Genomic DNA, 19,468 nt, shown 5'->3' with positions numbered 1-19,468 from the left:
CCCCTGCCCGTACCCAGGATTTTTCTTGGGGGGGGGGGGGGGTGCGAAATACGAAAAAGTGGACCATATTTTTTTCGTGGGGGGGGGGGGGGGGGGGGGAGGAATGACTTCTCTGATAAAAATCTGTCCAGCCTCAGACTTTGCAGTATCTTCACGGGACATTTATTGTCGGATGGTTTATAGTTTATAGTTTTTGTCTTCAAATAGCACGTCCATTGGGTACGGGCCTGCACTAAGTGCAGCCGCAAAAGCGAATTACCGACAGAAAGCTCGTTTACACCCCCCGCGCACCAACCGCAGGAGTAAAGCGATTTCTCAAATGTAACGAGCCACGCCATTGGTATATATAATGCATATATAATTTTTCGAATGTTATGATTTTGCACGAGAGTTTGACAGTGAAGGCGCGAAGCGGGCAAACCAATTTGGTTTGCATGCTTCGCGCCTTCGCTGTCAAACTCACGTGCAAAACACCTGGCGACAAAAGAACAAGTGCTTAGTTATAGAAGAAAAAGTAGGATATATTAGCACAAGAGCAAAATGTTAGAGTAAAATTCACTAGTTGATTAGCTCTTTCGTAAAGTGCATATCTTGGAAACTCCCCAAAATCACATGCTAGATAGCTATGAATAATATGATTTATTACTTGTTCAGGGTTATAGCCTCGAATAGATATTTCCACAGTCCCCACAGTGTAAGCTATGTTGTATGCTTTTTAGCTTCTTGTAATAATGCATGCTTTTCAAATCCAACAGTTTGCCTTAGCGCACAAGTAAATTTAAAGGACTTAAATGTGCTCGGCTCATGACTAGATTAATCCTAAATAAAATGCACGTCCTAAATGTTTAGTTCCTTACAATTCAAATGTTTTAGCATATTGAAGGCGATTAAAACTCTATAATTTGTGTGCAGGTTAGAGTTAATATTCTGTCAATATAAAGGACAAAACATTGGGGAGAATTTTGGCGCCAAAACAACTCTACACTCAAATGCTAGCTAATTTATGTTACACGGAAATAGTCAAACTGGCTCTGCTATTTACCTTGTACTTAACCCGGGGTTGGAGGTACAGAAAGGTTAGCTGTAAAAACAGTCTAGAGGGGGATTTGACCATCTGTTTTCATAGTGATCGATAGCACTTGTGTATCTAGGCCTAGGGATGTTTTATTTTCAAGGACGGAGATTATAATCGGTCGGTATGGCTCAACTTTATAGCCCGCATAGATTGCATGAGGGAGTGACTTTCGTGTCATTTGGGTGGCTCCTAAAAGAGCCGTTGTTTTCGGTGCAGCACGGATTGGGCCGTTTACTTGCTGCTGGTGTACTTGGTGACTGCCTTGGTTCCCTCGCTCACGGCGTGTTTGGCCAGCTCACCGGGGAGGAGCAGACGAACGGCCGTCTGGATTTCCCTGCTCGTGATGGTGGACTTCTTGTTGTAGTGCGCCAGGCGGGAAGCTTCACCAGCGATGCGCTCGAAGATGTCGTTCACGAAACAGTTCATGATGCCCATGGCCTTGCTCGAGATACCGGTGTCGGGGTGGACTTGCTTCAGCACCTTGTAGATGTAAATAGCATAGCTTTCCTTACGTCTTCCCTTTCTCTTCTTCTTTCCTTCTCCGACCTGCTTCTTGACGGCCTTCTTGCCTGCGGATTTTCCAACTGGTTTTGGCGGCATTTTTCTGGTTTGCTAAGAAGACGAAGTCACAATAGAGGTACAACCGCCAAATGGTCGTATTTATATCAAACCGACGGGTGGATTGAATGGATCGCGGATCGAAAATCCTGTTTCTTGATTGGCTGCTTTGAAGTTAATATGATAATTTGGCAGGGCTATCAATATCATATACCAAAGGTCATAGTTCCATTGAGAAACAGCGATTTTTGATTGGTGCATTTTGATCCGATAATTACCAAGTTGGGGTACATAAACTCGAAACAGACTGTCTCTTCAGTTTATTCACTCGGCAGAGTATAACTACCAAACTCCCAAAATGTCAGGTCGCGGCAAAGGCAAAGCTAAGGGCACCAAGTCCAAGACTCGTTCATCCCGTGCAGGGCTTCAGTTCCCCGTCGGTCGTATCCACCGTCATCTTCGCAAAGGCAACTACGCCGAGCGTGTTGGTGCTGGCGCCCCGGTCTACATGGCCGCCGTGCTCGAGTACCTGAGCGCTGAGATCCTCGAGTTGGCCGGCAACGCTGCCCGCGACAACAAGAAAACCAGGATTATCCCCCGTCACTTGCAGTTGGCAGTCAGGAACGACGAGGAGTTGAACAGGCTGCTCCACGGTGTCACCATCGCTCAGGGTGGCGTGCTACCCAACATCCAGGCTGTTCTTCTGCCCAAGAAGACCGAGAAGAAGGCCAAGGCATAAGAAGTGTCTACTGCTACACAAAACAACGGCTCTTTTAGGAGCCACCAACTGACACTGAAGTCATGCCATTTATGCTATCTTTTATGCTCCATTTCAGTCACATTCATACAAACAAACACAGACTCTGATAAAATTCCAACATAATTATTTTTGCCGTATAACTCTTAGGGTTATCCTATTACTAAAGATTATTGGTGAATAAGAAAGATAATTCCATCTCACATATATAGCTTACGTTCTATAAAACGTTTCCACCAGCCATATATCGTCGCCGCCTAATTATAGAGGTCTTCGGATCTCAGTTAACATACCTGGGTGTACATTGCCCGTTAAAAAAACGACGCGCTAAAAAAGCCCGCCAAAATTCGAATAGGTTTAATAACTGCCATGACGTATTGACTGGTATATTTTGTTTCTACTTGACATGACGGAAAAACAAAGACTTGACGTTTCCAATAAGCTCATTTCACATAATAAGGTACCCTGGTCTAGAGCCTCGAACGTCTCTATTTAGTGGCCAGCGAGGTTGTCTCAACCTCGCGAAAAATTCCCCTAAGTACTTAGTGAGTAATATCAAACAAAATATCAAATGCGACTTTTTTTTAAATTGATGCGACTTTTTGTAAAGTATCATTGAAATTTGAGGTTTTCGTCCCTGAGCCCATACATAGCGGAAGGATGATCAAGAAAAAAAATATTTTAAAAAGCCAAAATCAGGGTATGTGCATTTTGGCCTCTTATTCTTTGTATTTTGAAAAGGGGAAATCAGTCCGGAATGCAAGGAACTGATGACCATTCTAAGAAATTGTATCTTCTTTCTCCATCTTTTCGAAGTGCGCATGTTCGTTCAGAATTTGTCCCTCATGTTTTTCTATTTAGTTTAAAAAAAGAGATTCAGAGCATGCAATACGAGCACGCAAGTAAGAACTGCAGCCATAAAATACATCTATTGACGCTTATGCATTTGATCATGACTTTCGTTTTATGTGATGGCTCCTAAAAGAGCCGTTGTATTTTTGTTGACTAGATAATCTAGCCGCCGAATCCGTAAAGGGTTCGGCCTTGTCGTTTCAGAGCGTAGACCACGTCCATGGCGGTGACAGTCTTGCGCTTAGCGTGCTCGGTGTAGGTAACCGCGTCACGGATAACGTTCTCAAGGAAGACTTTGAGAACGCCACGGGTCTCCTCGTAGATGAGGCCAGAGATTCGCTTGACTCCACCACGGCGAGCGAGACGTCGAATGGCGGGCTTGGTGATGCCCTGGATGTTGTCCCGAAGGATCTTACGATGACGCTTCGCGCCTCCCTTTCCTAGACCTTTTCCTCCTTTGCCGCGACCAGACATGTTGACTATGAGTTGAAGCTATAGTTTGGAGCTGGAATACCGCTATGGCAGTTTATATATCCTCTAGTCGGCCCTCAAAGGAAACACGACGTCATCTCATATAACATGCTAATGATCTCCTTGGGTCAATAATTTAATTTGATATCTGCAATTCAAATTACCAACATTTTGATCCGAAACCATTTGAGGATCACGTTCTAGACGCTGTTATCTTGAAATAAAAACCCTTTCTTCTACCAATTTTCAAAAATAATTACATCGGAATGTGCAAAATGGTCTGGCCTACATAGCTGGAGATGTCTATTCAAACCTTTTTGCGGAATAAGATAAATATTTTAGGAAAACTTAGCAGTTAGAAATGCAGCAATTTTGGCGGCTTTTAGTGAGCTGGAAACGACCCAATCAGATTACGAGTTTTCCTAGCCGATCAGCACTATAGGCGGCAAGTATAAATTATTTTAACCGATAAATAACGATATTTACTCGCTTATAGCAGACGAAATGGCTCGTACCAAACAAACCGCCCGGAAATCTACCGGAGGAAAGGCTCCCCGTAAGCTGCTCGCCACCAAGGCAGCACGTAAAAGTGCTCCCGCCACCGGAAGAAGCCTCATCGTTACAGGTCCGGTACCGTCGCTCTCCGAGAGATCCGTCGCTACCAGAAGTCGACCGAGCTTCTGATCCGCAAGCTGCCCTTCCAGCGTCTGGTCCGCGAGATCGCTTAGGACTTCAAAACCGACCTGCGCTTCCAGAGCTCCGCCGTGATGGCTCTTCAGGAGGCTAGCGAGGCCTACCTTGTTGGTCTGTTTGAGGACACCAACTTGTGCGCCACGATCCACGCCAAGCGAGTCACCATCATGTCCAAGGACATCCAGCTTGCCCGCCGCATCCGTGGCGAGAGAGCGTAAACAGTCCCTCCCAAGAACGCAACAAAACGGCTCTTTTAGGAGCCACCACATACAAATAAAGTCACGAGCTTCGTGCATCTTTACTCCCACTCCCTGGCCACGTTCACAATATACAAAAACTTAAATGTGCTGGTAATCGTCATTTCCCGCCGCTTCGTCTTGCGTATAACCGAGAATAACGTATATGAAATGATGGTATGATCATATCGATTTCTGAGTTATGTATAACAAATATGGGAAATGGCCTCTAAGCGACGATATTGCGCGTTTTTGGATTTGGTTCAAAAGGTATGTCGTGACAAGGAAACCATTTCGCAGCCGAGACGACAGCCGTTACACCGCTAACCAACGAGACAAGCGCCAGGCAGACAAGCGGCACATACGCAGTAAAACAACAACGCAACGCGGTTCGGAACTTTATTTAAACCGTAGGAAGGCTCCGAAAAAAACTAAAACTACTCAGACCGTGGAGGTGAGCTCCCTGTGCTTTCTTGCAGCCTTTTTTGCCATCTTAGCTGCTTTCTTGGCGAAAGGTTTTTCGCTTTCCTAGGGGCATAACTTTTTGTACTTCAATATACACGTGCGTGATTAAATACTAAAGAAAAAATCATGTTGCAGAATACAAGTACGGTGCACCTCGTGGCTTTACGATACCCTTTTCTATTACCCAGTCGCAAGGCCTCGATGGATCTAGATGAAACTGTCCACCTTTTAGCAATACTGTAAATAATAAATCCACCACAGTACATTTTCTTTTAAAAAACATATTTTCTAATTAACAGTACAGCAATCCCTCTCTTATTTAAAGAACCTTGATATCGATTGGAAGGAGAACTGTGTAATCTCTATTTATTTTTCTCCTGGAGTAATTTCTTACTGCATATGATGTGATTCGCATCTACAATTTTCTTGTACCCAATTCATCCATTCCCCAATCCACGCGTAACCATACATCCTCAGAGTGAAATACTGGACTTTCATCAGCAAAATACAGCAGGAGAGGCAGTCCTTTTCTCGGACATAATAACGATTTCCTGCTTCGCAATACCGACAGTGCTAAAGAACGTATGCGTATGCGCGTGCTCTGGCGAAAACAAGCACAATCGTAGTGTTGAATCGTTCGAGTAATGCACCTATCAGCGGCTTGCCCGAGGGGTCGACTCCCGGGGATACCACGGGGATTGTAAAATTGGAGAAACAATCTCAATGATTTCCCCCTGGGGAAGGGAATTTTTCATCTACAAAGTCCGCTTGTTAGGTTCTTTTTGCATTGCAATTTCCCTGCTATCTAACAGTTCCTAGAAGGTCGACAATATAATTCACCTTGAAGTTGAGACATACCTTGACTTGTGATGTAGGAGTTTGAGACTTCCCATGAAACACGTCAACTTGACAAACTTTTCCCCGTAGTCACATGCCAAATTCCATGCACCTTTCTCAAGAAATTATGGGTGATATTTGCTTATTGGGTGCACTTTTTGTCAGACAAGCATTTTTAATTACATGCCTGAACACACGAGACTGCTGATAAAAACTGGGTGCTAAAAAGTGCTGGATGCGCATTTATAGTTGAAACACAAAAATTAATTGGACAGCATAGAACAATTTATTTAACACACTTGTTGCAAAAAAACTTGTCAAGCACCTCTGCCTCCTCCTCCCCAATGTCAATACACTCGATTTTACTAAACTTTTCGACTTCAAATCAGGCAGACGAGGATGAAAGAGGACGAGCGGTAATCACTGTCACGTGATACTAAACGCGGGAAATTTAGTTCAATATTTTTCCTCAAATATGGCGGCAAGCTTGCGTCCACGCAGATAAAGGGCTTCAAAACCAAATAATGACATTGACGGCGGTACCAAATATATTTTTGTTGACAAAAGAAGAAATACAAAGTCATGACAATTCCCCCACCCAAAACTTGTTTCGCAAATACAAAGTCGAGTATATCCCCCACATATCCCCGGGGTATCCCCAAGGGTCGACCCCTCGGGGAAGCAGCTGATAGGTGCATAAAGGTACAAAAGGCTGACTTCAGTCGCTGTTTTGACTAACTGTACAGTATTAAAACCATACTGTACAAAAGATGACGGATTTGTTTGATAATGAGGGAGTCATAAAGAAAATTGTGGCTTTTAGTTTGGTCTAAATTTCTTAGCATTCGCCAAAATGTGACAGTCCGCCGGTAAAACGCCGCCATTTCAAAAAAAAAAGGCAGGCTTAACCGCGCGATACTGGAACTAGTCTTGCGTTTTTCAGCACTGGCTGCAATACCTAGACAAGAGACTGGGTACACGCGTCTTCGTGATGTCTATCAGTAGAGGCTGCCCCTAGTGCAGTACAACATACGGACCAGTCGACTGATAGATGGACCAAGGTTTCTGAGGAAAGAAAACAGTGTTTGTACTGATATGAAGCGTTGTATCATCGAGGGCTCTTAAATAATTTGATCTTGCGAAATGTTGCGTATCTAAAGGTATAACTGCCATGTTTCTTGTAAATTGAAGATCCCCCATTCCCTTTGGTATCTGCTTGTTAGAACCATTCTCGTATAATTCTAGTAGCGGGCACTTTTCCCGATGGTGTAAGCTTGTCGGAACTATTCTTTTATGGTTCTAGTACAGGTCAATTTTTTCCGAGTGTGTTCGCTTGTGGGAACTATTCACGTAAGGTTCTAGTAACGGGGACTTTTCCCAATGGTGTTCGCTTGTGGGAACCATTCTTGTGTGGTTCTAGTAGCGGGCACTTATACCGAGGGTGTTCGCTTACAGCCACCTGGCTGTAGCTGATAGTGACATGCGGCATGGTTACCTCTGTGTCTTGCCGTACTTGAGACATGCGAGCATGGACTCCCTGTGGCTATCTGTGGGCTGCATGTCGTACGCGTCCATCAAGCTAGCAAACAGCAAAAACTTGTTATATTGGGGAAGAGCATATTATCAGGCAGTAAGGGGGTGGGATGACATGAGAGACAATTGAGGGAGGGCATGAAGGATAATATGGCTAGTAAATTCCTTGAGACTGGGTAAGGGGAGAAAGATTTTATGAGAGAAAATTTGGGGAGGGTATGAAGGATAATATGGATAGGAAATTCCTTGAGTATGGGTAAGGGGAAAAAGATTTCATGAGAGACAATTTGGGGAGGGTATGAAGGATAATATGGATAGGAAATTCCTTGAGTATGGGTAAGGGGAGGAAGATTCCACGAGAGACAATTAGGGGAGGGCATGAAAGACAATGGGATAGGGAGAAAAAGGAATGTCTTGGGTGACCGTTGGGTAAGGATTAGGAATAGGGCTACCATTGTGGGTAGGATAGGATATCTACGCATGATACTTGAATCTACACATGAGATGAGAATTGTGATCTCTTGTAGACATAATGGGGGGGATGGGATAAGAGACAATACGGGGGGGGGTGTGTGTATGGGGGGGATAGAATAAGAGACAATACGAGATGGAGGTGTGTATGGGGGGGATGGAATAAGAGACAATACGGGGGGGGGGGGTGTATGGGGGGATGGGATAAGAGACAATACGGGGGGGTGTATATGGGGGGGATGGGATAAGAGACAATATGGGGGGGGGGGTGTGTATGGGGGGGATGGAATAAGAGACAATACGGGATGGAGGTGTGTATGGGGGGATGGGATAAGAGACAATACGGGGGGGTGTGTATGGGGGGGATAGAATAAGAGACAATACGGGATGGAGGTGTGTATGGGGGGATGGAATAAGATACAATACGGGATGGAGGTGTGTATGGGGGGGATGGGATAAGAGACAATACGGGATGGAGGTGTGTATGGGGGGGATGGGATAAGAGACAATACCGGGGGGGTGTGTATGGGGGGGATGGGATAAGAGACAATACGGGGGGGGTGTGTCTGGCGGGGGTTGTAGACTCCAGATGTCTCTATAAAGATATCAAGGTGTGGTTACATACCTTTTAGGTGTAGGGTACTTAGGGGGGATGGGATAAGAGACAATACGGGGGTGGAGGTGTGTATGTCTGGCGGGGGTTGTAGACTCCAGATGTCTCTATAAAGATATCAAGGTGTGGTTACATACCTTTTAGGTGTAGGGTACTTAGGGGGGATGGGATAAGAAACAATACGGGGGGGGGGGGGGGGTGGTGTGTGTAGGTCTGGCGGGGGTTGTAGACTCCAGATGTCTCTATAAAGATATCAAGGTGTGGTTACATACCTTTTAGGTGTAGGGTACTTAGGGGGGATGGGATAAGAAACAATACGGGGGGGGGGTGGTGTGTGTATGTCTGGCGGGGGTTGTAGACTCCAGACGTCTCTATAAAGATATCAAGGTGTGGTTACATACCTTTTAGGTGTAGGGTACTTAGGGGGGATGGGATAAGAAACAATACGGGGGGGGGGTGGTGTGTGTATGTCTGGCGGGGGTTGTAGATTCCAGATGTCTCTATAAAGATATCAAGGTGTGGTTACATACCTTTTAGGTGTAGGGTACTTATTGAGTATCGCGACAGCCTTGTCAGCTGACATGCCGCTTACTTGCATCAACTGTTTGCCAAACATCTCACTCACTGTCATCGCCTGTACGGAATGGCATTAACACATGAGCGTGTTGCTGATATTTGCTGAAGGGGTGTCGCGTTAAACTTGCACCCATGCACTATGCAGTGACAGAATATCAAAATAATCTATATCATAGTAAGTTGTATATGCTTGCATCTATACTACACATGTGTGCTTGTGTCTGTACTACACATGTGTGCTTGTATCTGTACTAGTGTACCATACGTGCGCTTCTATCTTTACTACATGTGTACCGTAAATGATCTTTTAAACGCCCCCTATCTAAATAACGCCTATCTAATGAATGCCCCCCTCTATGTAACGCCCCCATCCCCTACCCTCCCTTACAGCTTAAAAACAAACGACATAGGAATTTCGGTAATATAAATCATATTTGATTAATCTGAATTTGGCTTCTGCTGGGTGGGATTTGCTCAAGAAACGCTTGCTACGCAGGCTATGATCTAACGTGATTGTGACTGAGACTAGAACTCTACTGCACTTGGGTTAGTTATTTTGTTATAGTTTGTAAAGAACGCCCCTCTCTAAAACGCCTCCTATCTATTAAATGCCCCCCTCGGACCATCGAAATTTAATAAGCGCCCCGGGCGTTTGTTAGATCATTTACTGTATCTATATTTTACCTTGTTCTTCACCGTCCGCTCACTAAATTCCTCAAACGTCATCAGTGGTACTTGAGAAGAAGAAAGGTCATATGATGCCATAAAGTCAAGGTGCTCTCGCGGAAAGGCCAACAGGGTTTTGTCCTGCGTATGTACAAAGAAACACAGAAATAGCGATCTACGTGAGTCAAATTACAACGTATCTACTTCAATGAGGTCGCAACACTTTCTATCTTAGGAACAGTGCGCTCATTCGCTTTACTGCAAAAGCTTTGCAAAAACCTTGTTAGGATGGGAAGGTATGCCACAGGGTTCCCCTACCTTGTAAAAGCTTTGCAAAAACCTCGTCATGATAGTGAGGTATGCCACAGACTCACGCAAGTCTTGTGTGCGCTTGACAAAGAAGCCATCAATCACCTGAAACACACACACAAATAATAAAAGGGTGTGGTCAAGTTGTACCAGTTACTCAATGGGTGTGGTCAACTTCTACTGGTTACTTGTTACCATGTGATGGGTGTGGTTAAAATGTACCGATTACTTGTTATCATGTGATGGGTGTGGTCAAAATGTACCGATTACTTTTTATCATGTGATGGGTGTGGTTAAGTTCTACTGGTTACTTGTTATCATGTGATGGGTGTGGTTAAGTTCTACTGGTTATTTGTTATCATGGGATGGGTGTGGTCAAGTTGTACCAGTTACTTGTTATCATGTAATACGTGAGGTCGAGTTTTACTGTTTACTCGGAGTGTTATCATGTGGTGGGTGTGGCCATGGGTGTGGCACTCACCTGGGTGTTCACGATAGCTTGTTGGAGGGTTGACTCAGGGAGGCTCAAGTTTTGCGCTGATCCAAAGTCCTCCACCAAGTAGATTGGGTGCCGCAGTCCACAGTTACGCAACCGGAACTACAACAAGTACACATTAGTAAGTTGGATGGGGTGTTGGGGGTAAATCTTTCCCATATTGAGTAACAAGCACACATAAGGAAATAGTTTGAGTTTGATGAGGGGTTGATTCATGGTCAAGCTTGGACTCTATAGTCCCTCTAAACACCCAATGAAAACTGTATGCATGATGTTGTTGAGAACACACAAGAAATACTTGTAACTCACAACTTACTTGCATCACAGGTCAATATGTGTGTCTATTATGACTTCATTCTCAAACCTTTTGTTCTTTAAAACGGCCATCAATAATACTCTGGTTTAAATCATCCATCCGCTTTCTCTCACAAATGTAATCAAGTACGAGTTCCCTACGTACTGGTAAGCTAAGCTGACCTAGAAACACAGTAAAATTATTAGCATATTGTATTGTGTGAGGTGTGATTTGTTTCAAAGAGGCTTCTTTTCGTAAGATTTAAATTTTCCAATTTTGATGATTTAATGGCATTTACCAGAGAACGAAAATATCTTTGAATAAAAATTTGGTCTGTTATTTCATTAGGAATAAATAGGAAGCTTTGCCATCAGTTGGGATATTTTGGGACCATGGTTGAAGATTCTTTGAATTTGTAAAGCACATTCTAAAGAGAACTACAAAGACTTTGGTGGGATTTTTTAACTTAGCATGCGTCTCTCCACTAGTGATGGGTTATTGACTAGTAATCTGTGGCCCACAGAAAACTCTGCTGACATCTTTTATGAGGACAGGAAAATGAAGGAAATGTACTGTATTTTCTTCTTATGCTTGAGACAGAGCTTCTGGAATTACTCGAAAAAAAACTTAAAATTATGCGGGATTCTTTGCTCCTAGCCACCAGCAAATTAAAACAGGTATTTTATTATTAGGCCTAGGTCTTTGCGGTTTAGCAAAGAAGTTCGAAATATTGCATTCTTACGAAAAATATCTCTCTCTTTTACAAGAAATAGAGGTAAGAACCCTAAAAGAACAAATCAGCTGTGCACTTAAATGTTTTGTCTTTCAAATTACGCGGGATTATGCAGAAATTTGTGGATTACTCGGATTACGCTTCGGCACAAGCGTGTAATTCCAGAAGCCCTAATGAGAGATCTACTACATACATGCATGGGAGATCTGATTCTAAAAGGAAAATACCTGGGAGAGGTCTTGTTCTCTCACGTGCCACCCACAAGAAGTCCCCAACCTGGAGCTTTCGCACACTGTGCTCCACACCTTAAGATAGGGGCATTATCATAATTTGTATATCCATCTGATGCCATCCTACTTTTCAGTGTCATCATCATCAACATATCATCATTAGTATTAGCATTCCTTGTAATAATTACCATTATAATTTTCATCACTTTTCTTTGTATATCATTATCCTTAACCTACCATTGTTCTGTACCCCACCCCCATCAATATCCTTAATTTACCACTGCTTTGTATCCCCCCTTCAATCACTATTCTTAACCTACCATTGCTCTGTACCTCCCCTTCCATCACTACCCTTAACCTCCCCCACCATCACTACCCTTGACTTACCATTGCTCTGTACCTCCCCTTCCATCACTACCCTTAACCTTCCCCACCATCACTACCCTTGACTTACCATTGCTCTGTACCTCCTCTTCTATCACATCCCTTAACCTTCCCCACCATCACTACCCTTGACTTACCATTGCTCTGTACCTCCCCTTCCATCACTACCCTTAACCTCCCCCACCATCACTACCCTTGACTTACCATTGCTCTGTACCTCCCCTTCTATCACTTCCCTTAACCTTCCCCCACCATCACTACCCTTGACTTACCATTGCTCTGTACCTCCCCTTCCATCACTACCCTTAACCTTCCCCCACCATCACTACCCTTGACTTACCATTGCTCTGTACCTCCCCTTCCATCACTACCCTTAACCTTCACCCACCATCACTACCCTTGACTTACCATTGCTCTGTACCTCCCCTTCTATCACATCCCTTAACCTTCCCCACCATCACTACCCTTGACTTACCATTGCTCTGTACCTCCCCTTCTATCACATCCCTTAACCTTCCCCCACCATCACTACCCTTGACTTACCATTGCTCTGTACCTCCCCTTCTATCACTACCCTTAACCTCCCCCACCATCACTACCCTTGACTTACCATTGCTCTGTACCTCCCCTTCCATCACTACCCTTAACCTCCCCCACCATCACTACCCTTGACTTACCATTGCTCTGTACCTCCCCTTCTATCACTTCCCTTAACCTTCCCCCACCATCACTACCCTTGACTTACCATTGCTCTGTACCTCCCCTTCTATCACATCCCTTAACCTTCCCCACCATCACTACCCTTGACTTACCATTGCTCTGTACCTCCCCTTCTATCACATCCCTTAACCTTCCCCCACCATCACTACCCTTGACTTACCATTGCTCTGTACCTCCCCTTCCATCACTACCCTTAACCTTCCCCCACCATCACTACCCTTGACTTACCATTGCTCTGTACCTCCCCTTCTATCACATCCCTTAACCTTCCCCACCATCACTACCCTTGACTTACCATTGCTCTGTACCTCCCCTTCTATCACATCCCTTAACCTTCCCCCACCATCACTACCCTTGACTTACCATTGCTCTGTACCTCCCCTTCTATCACATCCCTTAACCTTCCCCCACCATCACTACCCTTGACTTACCATTGCTCTGTACCTCCCCTTCTATCACATCCCTTAACCTTCCCCACCATCACTACCCTTGACTTACCATTGCTCTGTACCTCCCCTTCTATCACATCCCTTAACCTTCCCCACCATCACTACCCTTGACTTACCATTGCTCTGTACCTCCCCTTCTATCACATCCCTTAACCTTCCCCACCATCACTACCCTTGACTTACCATTGCTCTGTAGTTCAGGTACAAGTGTGTCTTTCCTCTTGCTTGCCCCACCAGTGGTCTCAATGAAATCCACGCACAGAACAATGTCAAATGTACCTGTGTCATAAATTTAAAAATGCCCTCCATTTATCTATCATATAATTTTGTTTATTTAATTCATTGGCATAAGGTTAAAATAAGGAATTTAAGGAAATTTCTAGCAGACAAATATATAGCGCCTCCCGTTAAAATCCTGGCTACGTGGCTATTATAGCCAGAGCTAAATGTCTATGCATTATGAAGTGTACATCCAAATTCCTACTTTGAGCTTCTATTACATTTTGGCCAACTGGAATTGAGAAGTATAGGACTTAAGGAATACAAGATTACCTGGTTTTAGCGTGAACGTTGGTGTGAAGTTTACACCAGTCCCACTAATGCTTTGTGATGGTCTAGACAAAACAAAATTTAATCAGAGATGTCTGAGATATAAAAGCCAGGGGAAGTTAAATGACAATTACATATACTCACAGGCTTGGGGCAAACAACTGGACATGTTCAATCAGACAAGGGCCTGGATCATCTATCTGCAGGAATGGTACACAAATGCAGAAACTAAACAAAATAAAATTTTAAACCATTTGCGTCCCCTGATAATTTTTCCTCCTATATGTCAACTTTAGATATCAAACTTTGTGAAGGAAGAGAGTGTTTTTTTACACACATTCAACTACAAAAGGGATATGCCTAAGTTGTTATTCCTGTCAGACTTTGAGTACAAAGCTCAATGAATATTATAAAAGCTGCAGATTCACTTCAATTATTTCTAACTTTCTTTTTGTATTTTATAACAACAACAAAAGTGCTCGTTTCAAATTCTGTACCCTAATAGTCCAACTACATCAGGCAAAGTTGAGCAAAATGTTAGCTTTTGGTAGCTTTCTCATCTCATATTACCATGCCTGTGGCTGTTGAAGTCTGTGTATGGGTGATATCCATACTGTCATCGTCATCATCATCATCAACTATACTAGCATGATTGACAGCAGGGGTATGCCGCACTGCCATTGATGATGCCCTTGCAATGGGTGACCCATGTGGGGCAGTTACACAGAAGGGTGCAACAGAAGGTCTCCCGGGAGAACCAACATCAGGCGGTCCAACTAGAAATTAAGAAAAAAAACATGCAGAATTTTCAATCAGAAATGTCACAGAATTCACAAGACTGGGAACCAGCCCCCTATTTATCAAAATAGCCAATCAGAAAGTCATGTCCTATTGAAGGATCATCAAATACATCCTTTTTTCATATGGCACCTATGAATGCACCCCACCCCACCCCCACCATATGCAGTGGCCCACATCTTTTGGCCATATATTAAAATTAAGATAGATAAGTAAAGCAAAATAGGAAGGGGTTCAGCCTCCCACCACCATATGGTTTGCTTGTGTCTCACCAGTTTGTAGTCTTAGAGCAAGAGCACAGCCTTCATCTGTAATGGAGTATTTAGCAGGGCTACTTGACTTGATGACATAACCTTTCTTGATAAGCGTGCTCATGGAAGACCAAGCTGTGTACCTTGTCCCAGGTTCAGGCTATAACACAATTAAGAAATGGCTAAAAGTATAACACAACAAGAAATGGCAACAAAACACAACCAGAAATGGCTAAAAGTATAATACAATTAAGAAATGGCAATTTAACACAACAAGAAATGGCTAAAAGTATAACACATGACAAGAAATTACTATACAATATAATAAGGAATAAAAGACAAGAAATGGCTTAAAAACACAACAAGAAATGGCTTATAACATGACAAGGAATGTATGCACAGCAAGAAAAGACTAATGTTACAGTGATCAGTAGTCAAATTGCTTTTCTAATATTCTCAAGATTTTTCCTGTCCACTGCACTCTAGCTCTCTTTAATAGCTTGCCAGTTTGAGTTGGGAGCAAGTTTTATAGGTAGGCCAGGGATTAGAAAGACTGAATTCAAGGAATTGAGAGGGAAAACCTATTGAATTAGGCTTTTGGGTAAGGATTTTAATTTGCTTCTCTCTTTGTGAAATTGAGTACAAAGACAGCCAAAGACTACTGTAGTGTAGTGTGCTAGTGGTGTACATTTACATTACATGTACATTTGGCACTTTTCATTTTATTATTTTCTCTTACTATTGTAAAAGATGTGTCACACAGGCCCTGGGCTTGTTGCTGAAGTTCAGCTCTGTTCATGTAACCACAACTTTTTGGGTGCTAGAAAGCAAAAATTGTACTTTATTATTTAGTTCTCATTGAAAGACCATCTAAAATCAGAAATTCAGATAGACCCATGTAGGCTGAGTGTTAGGGTGACAAACATCTAATATATTACCACTATCATTATCAGTTTACCAAAATCATCATCATTACCACTATCACCATTATCATCATTCCCATCACCATCATCATCATCACCATCATTATCACTACCACCACCATAAAAAACATCATTATCATTACCACCACCACCACAATCATCATCACCACCACGCTCATCATTACCACCATCATTAATCACCACCACTTCAACGAACACCACCAATACTAGCACTACCATTACCACTGCCATCAGCCATCACTACCAACACCAACAACACCACAACCATAAACCACCATTACTACAACTACCACCATTGTCACTACCACCTTCCTCGCTACCACCACCACCATAATCATTATGACCACCATTCGCAACTTCATCTTACACATCTCTATTGAGACCACCCACTCCCAGGTTCATAAACCACAGTTGCAGGCACCCCCCTTGTTTTTTCCATTTGATACCAATGACTGCACAACCCTCCCCCCCTTCCCCCTGCTCCCCCTTCCCCCCTCAGCAAATCCTGGGTACGCGCCTGTCTCACCTGACTATCCGTGAACAGGGTGAGGATCAGGGCGTATGCTCCAGTCCTGTACCCAGGGACATACTCTTTTTTTCCAGATTTAGGAGGCTGTTTCTTCTTTGATATAAAATTAATAAAAATAGTGTCAACAGCGTAACTCAGAAAGGTGTGTCAATAACATCTAGAAGTAATATCTGTAGAAACTTGCTTTTCAGTAAAGGACAGAAATGTTATTTAGAAATAAAAAAATGTGCTTTTTATGCGTAAAGTAATGGGGTACTATAGTTCGTGAAACATAACTTTCTATTTGTTCATGTTCAAGGTGGATTTATTAGTCTCCTTCAAAGCCCAATATTTAAGCAACATGCTCTGCCAAAACTTGAGCCCACACCTTGAGGTTAAAAAGCTTTAGCAAGAAAGTTGTCTGTTGTCTTCCTCAATCTCATTTCGAAGTGAACCTTATTGGTACTATACTCATATTTTAGAAAAAAATGTGAGGTGATTTGGTGATTTTAAAGTTCCAAGAAATTGAATTTCACATACTATAAGTGATGTAATACACTAGTCATTTGAAACCCCCACCCTCACCCCCATGGCCCCGGGGAAGTGTGGGGTTAAGGTGGGGGTTTAGAGCACTTTTGAACGAGAATCTGTCCCGAGGGGGTGGGAGAATTGACAGTTTTTTACTCTAAGACTTATCCCCACCATGGGGGTTTGGGACAAGTGAATAGTATCATAAATATCATGTTAGTTTCTGGCTTGGACTCTTTTTTTTTTCTGTAGCAAGCAATTCCATGTATCAGCGTGTGGCATGCTGCACGGCGACATGTGCAAAAACAAATATTTAAAAAAAATAATGCCAGATGAAGACGATTTATTTTTCCATCTCTTTTGTAACTGTTACCTTCATAGTAATTGGTACAAATGTAGTCGCTGAAATGTACTGGCTAAGACAGATAAAAAAAAGCTTATTTCAGATGACTTGTTGTCGGGTAGTTGCCTATAGTTTGCATCCCAAGGGGTAGGTGCATTAAACTGCAGTTTTGTCCCGAGGGGGTGGGGGCTTTTCTTGGTTTTGTACAGGGTGAAAGTCTAACCCCCCACCCTTCCCCTGGACCATGGGGGTTTCAATTGACTAGTGCATAAATTATAATACTAATAAGGTGAAAATAACGCAGGGGAAATTGTATTCTAATGATGGGAGTTAACCTTGTTTTGCAAATCAAATCAAATCATCATTACCTGTTTGGCTCGTTTTGCAGTAGGTCGAGATCCATAGTCACTAGGGGAAGGAACGCTTAACAATGACGATGACCGTGCCATACTCGTATTATCTGGATGAGTTACATGGGCAAGTGGATCTATGCCCAATTCTGCATAGTGTTTATTCAGGGCAGCATCCAGCTTTTGTGCAATAGACTCCCCTACCATTGAACAGGGTTAGTGAAAGGACAGGGACGAGGCAGGGTGGAGAACATGGGAGGAGGTGCAGATAAAAGTGGCTGACCGGAGAAGTGGAAAAACACTGTTTGCCACCAAGCACAAGAAGGGCAGGTAACAGTGTTATAACAGGATCTCCCTGTGTTTATCATACAAATATCATCAACATAATGAACAGGCAAATGTATTTATAATCCAAGTCATTTTGTAGAATTTCCTTGATGTTACATAGACATAGATGCCATATTGAAGAAAAAATCAACTTGGTGATATTTAATAGAACTGCTTCCAGCGGTAAAAAAAATTCATTTCAGGGGCTAGCCAGGGCGTAGCCTCAATTTTTAGCAGCCAAAAATACAGTAAATGTATGAGACATTATCTAAAGTACAGGAGAAAATGCATGAAAGTCCCTTTTGGGCCCCCTCCTGTTAAAAATCCTGGCTACGCCGCTGCATTTGATATCTGAATGATTGGTTGTAAAATAACCAAAAACAGTTTGTGCAAGAAAGAGAAACAAATAGCAAGGAACTTGACTGGAAATAAAAAAAAAAACATTCAAGCAGGAGAATAAACAGTTTACAGAGCTGTAGGAGGCCACGAAATACTCTTAGGCGCATGATACAAAAACTTTAAGAAAATGTGTGTGGGGTGTGTGTGTGGGGGGGGGGAGGGGGGGGGGGCTTATGATTACGGATTGATTTCACTGTGTTTACCTATTCCTTCTAAAATCATTGCATCTCGCCCACACTGCAAAGGCATCGGGTATTTGCACATTGATGAAGCGGCCTTGAACAACCAATCAGAGCAGGTTATTAAACTGGAAAAATGAGAGAATTGCAAGAACATATATAGAGTAATTTTAGTACAACTTTTACCTTCGCGTAAGCGTGTTTGAGTTTCGAGTCTTTCGCACGGGCTTCGTCGCGCCATTCCTCCAGCCATTTCAAAAACAGCGGGTTAGGGTTCTCAAAAGGCTTTTTAGCCTTCCTTCCCATCTAAGAAACCTTTAAAATGCAACCCTAGGCGAAGAAAAGGACAAAGTAGAAACATATCCGCCATCAATGCATCAAAACTGAAATTACCCGCGGCTTGCCCCAGTCTCTTTATAGCACAGGTAGCCCACAATTACGGACATGGAAAAATGAATCAGGCAGAAAGGGCATTGAAAGGTCCCTTTTTTATCGTTCTTTGGCGTGACGACCGCAGTAATTCCACAGGTATCCCAAGCTCACATCTGTGATAACGCTACGTTATGACTTAGTCCGTATTCCAAACCCAGGTACCCCCCGTGTGTGACCATTTTGTGACCATTCTGCCGTCCCTTTATTAGATATTACAGACAAGCAGACAGTCATCATTTATTTGGGTATTATCAAAAGACTATACAGAATAGTACATGGTACATAGTTCTAAATAAATATTATGACGGTATTTCCAACAAAATATCCCCCCTCCACCCCTCTAGTCAGCAAGTGAGATTGGTCTACCTGTGCTTGTCGCATTTCACCTTACACCGCTGACTTATTATTGCTTATTTGCCTGCTCATCCGTCTGTTTTTGTG

General features: G+C 43.1%; 5 protein-coding genes across 5 annotated transcripts; 2 read left to right on the top strand and 3 right to left on the bottom strand.

Annotated features, from left to right (window-relative positions):
- Window positions 1-624: 624 nt before the first annotated feature.
- Window positions 625-1,740, bottom strand: LOC116618622 (late histone H2B.L4-like). Its single transcript, XM_032382548.2, has one exon. The coding sequence runs from the start codon at window positions 1,673-1,675 to the stop codon at window positions 1,307-1,309; it is 369 nt and encodes a 122-aa protein (XP_032238439.1). The 5' UTR covers window positions 1,676-1,740; the 3' UTR covers window positions 625-1,306.
- A 182-nt stretch (window positions 1,741-1,922) lies between these two features.
- LOC116618621 (histone H2A-like) lies at window positions 1,923-2,764 on the top strand. The gene has a single exon (XM_032382547.2). It carries the CDS (start codon window positions 1,992-1,994, stop codon window positions 2,370-2,372), a length of 381 nt encoding a protein of 126 aa, XP_032238438.1. The 5' UTR covers window positions 1,923-1,991; the 3' UTR covers window positions 2,373-2,764.
- A 640-nt stretch (window positions 2,765-3,404) lies between these two features.
- Window positions 3,405-3,716, bottom strand: LOC5513031 (histone H4). The gene has a single exon (XM_032382550.2). The coding sequence runs from the start codon at window positions 3,714-3,716 to the stop codon at window positions 3,405-3,407; it is 312 nt and encodes a 103-aa protein (XP_032238441.1).
- Window positions 3,717-4,217: 501 nt separating this feature from the next.
- Window positions 4,218-4,624, top strand: LOC5513032 (histone H3, embryonic). The gene is made up of 2 exons (XM_048730234.1): window positions 4,218-4,343; window positions 4,469-4,624. The coding sequence occupies exons 1-2, from the start codon at window positions 4,218-4,220 to the stop codon at window positions 4,622-4,624; spliced, it is 282 nt and encodes a 93-aa protein (XP_048586191.1).
- A 748-nt stretch (window positions 4,625-5,372) lies between these two features.
- LOC116618619 (crossover junction endonuclease MUS81) lies at window positions 5,373-18,996 on the bottom strand. The gene is made up of 18 exons (XM_032382546.2): window positions 18,782-18,996; window positions 18,620-18,692; window positions 17,709-17,890; window positions 16,488-16,583; window positions 15,757-15,837; window positions 15,039-15,177; window positions 14,539-14,744; window positions 14,113-14,168; window positions 13,972-14,033; window positions 13,603-13,698; window positions 11,864-11,941; window positions 10,973-11,085; window positions 10,594-10,710; window positions 10,122-10,217; window positions 9,822-9,944; window positions 9,092-9,195; window positions 7,440-7,523; window positions 5,373-7,009 (listed from the first exon to the last, which is right to left on the bottom strand). Exons 1-18 carry the CDS (start codon window positions 18,899-18,901, stop codon window positions 6,943-6,945), a joined length of 1,893 nt encoding a protein of 630 aa, XP_032238437.1. The 5' UTR covers window positions 18,902-18,996; the 3' UTR covers window positions 5,373-6,942.
- Between the last annotated feature and the right edge of the window lie 472 nt (window positions 18,997-19,468).

This window comes from Nematostella vectensis, chromosome 7 (genome assembly GCF_932526225.1).
Source record: "Nematostella vectensis chromosome 7, jaNemVect1.1, whole genome shotgun sequence".
Classification (NCBI taxonomy): domain Eukaryota; kingdom Metazoa; phylum Cnidaria; class Anthozoa; order Actiniaria; family Edwardsiidae; genus Nematostella; species Nematostella vectensis.
The sequence above is the reverse complement of the archived record's forward strand: the minus strand, read 5'-3'. Positions and strand labels throughout refer to the sequence as shown.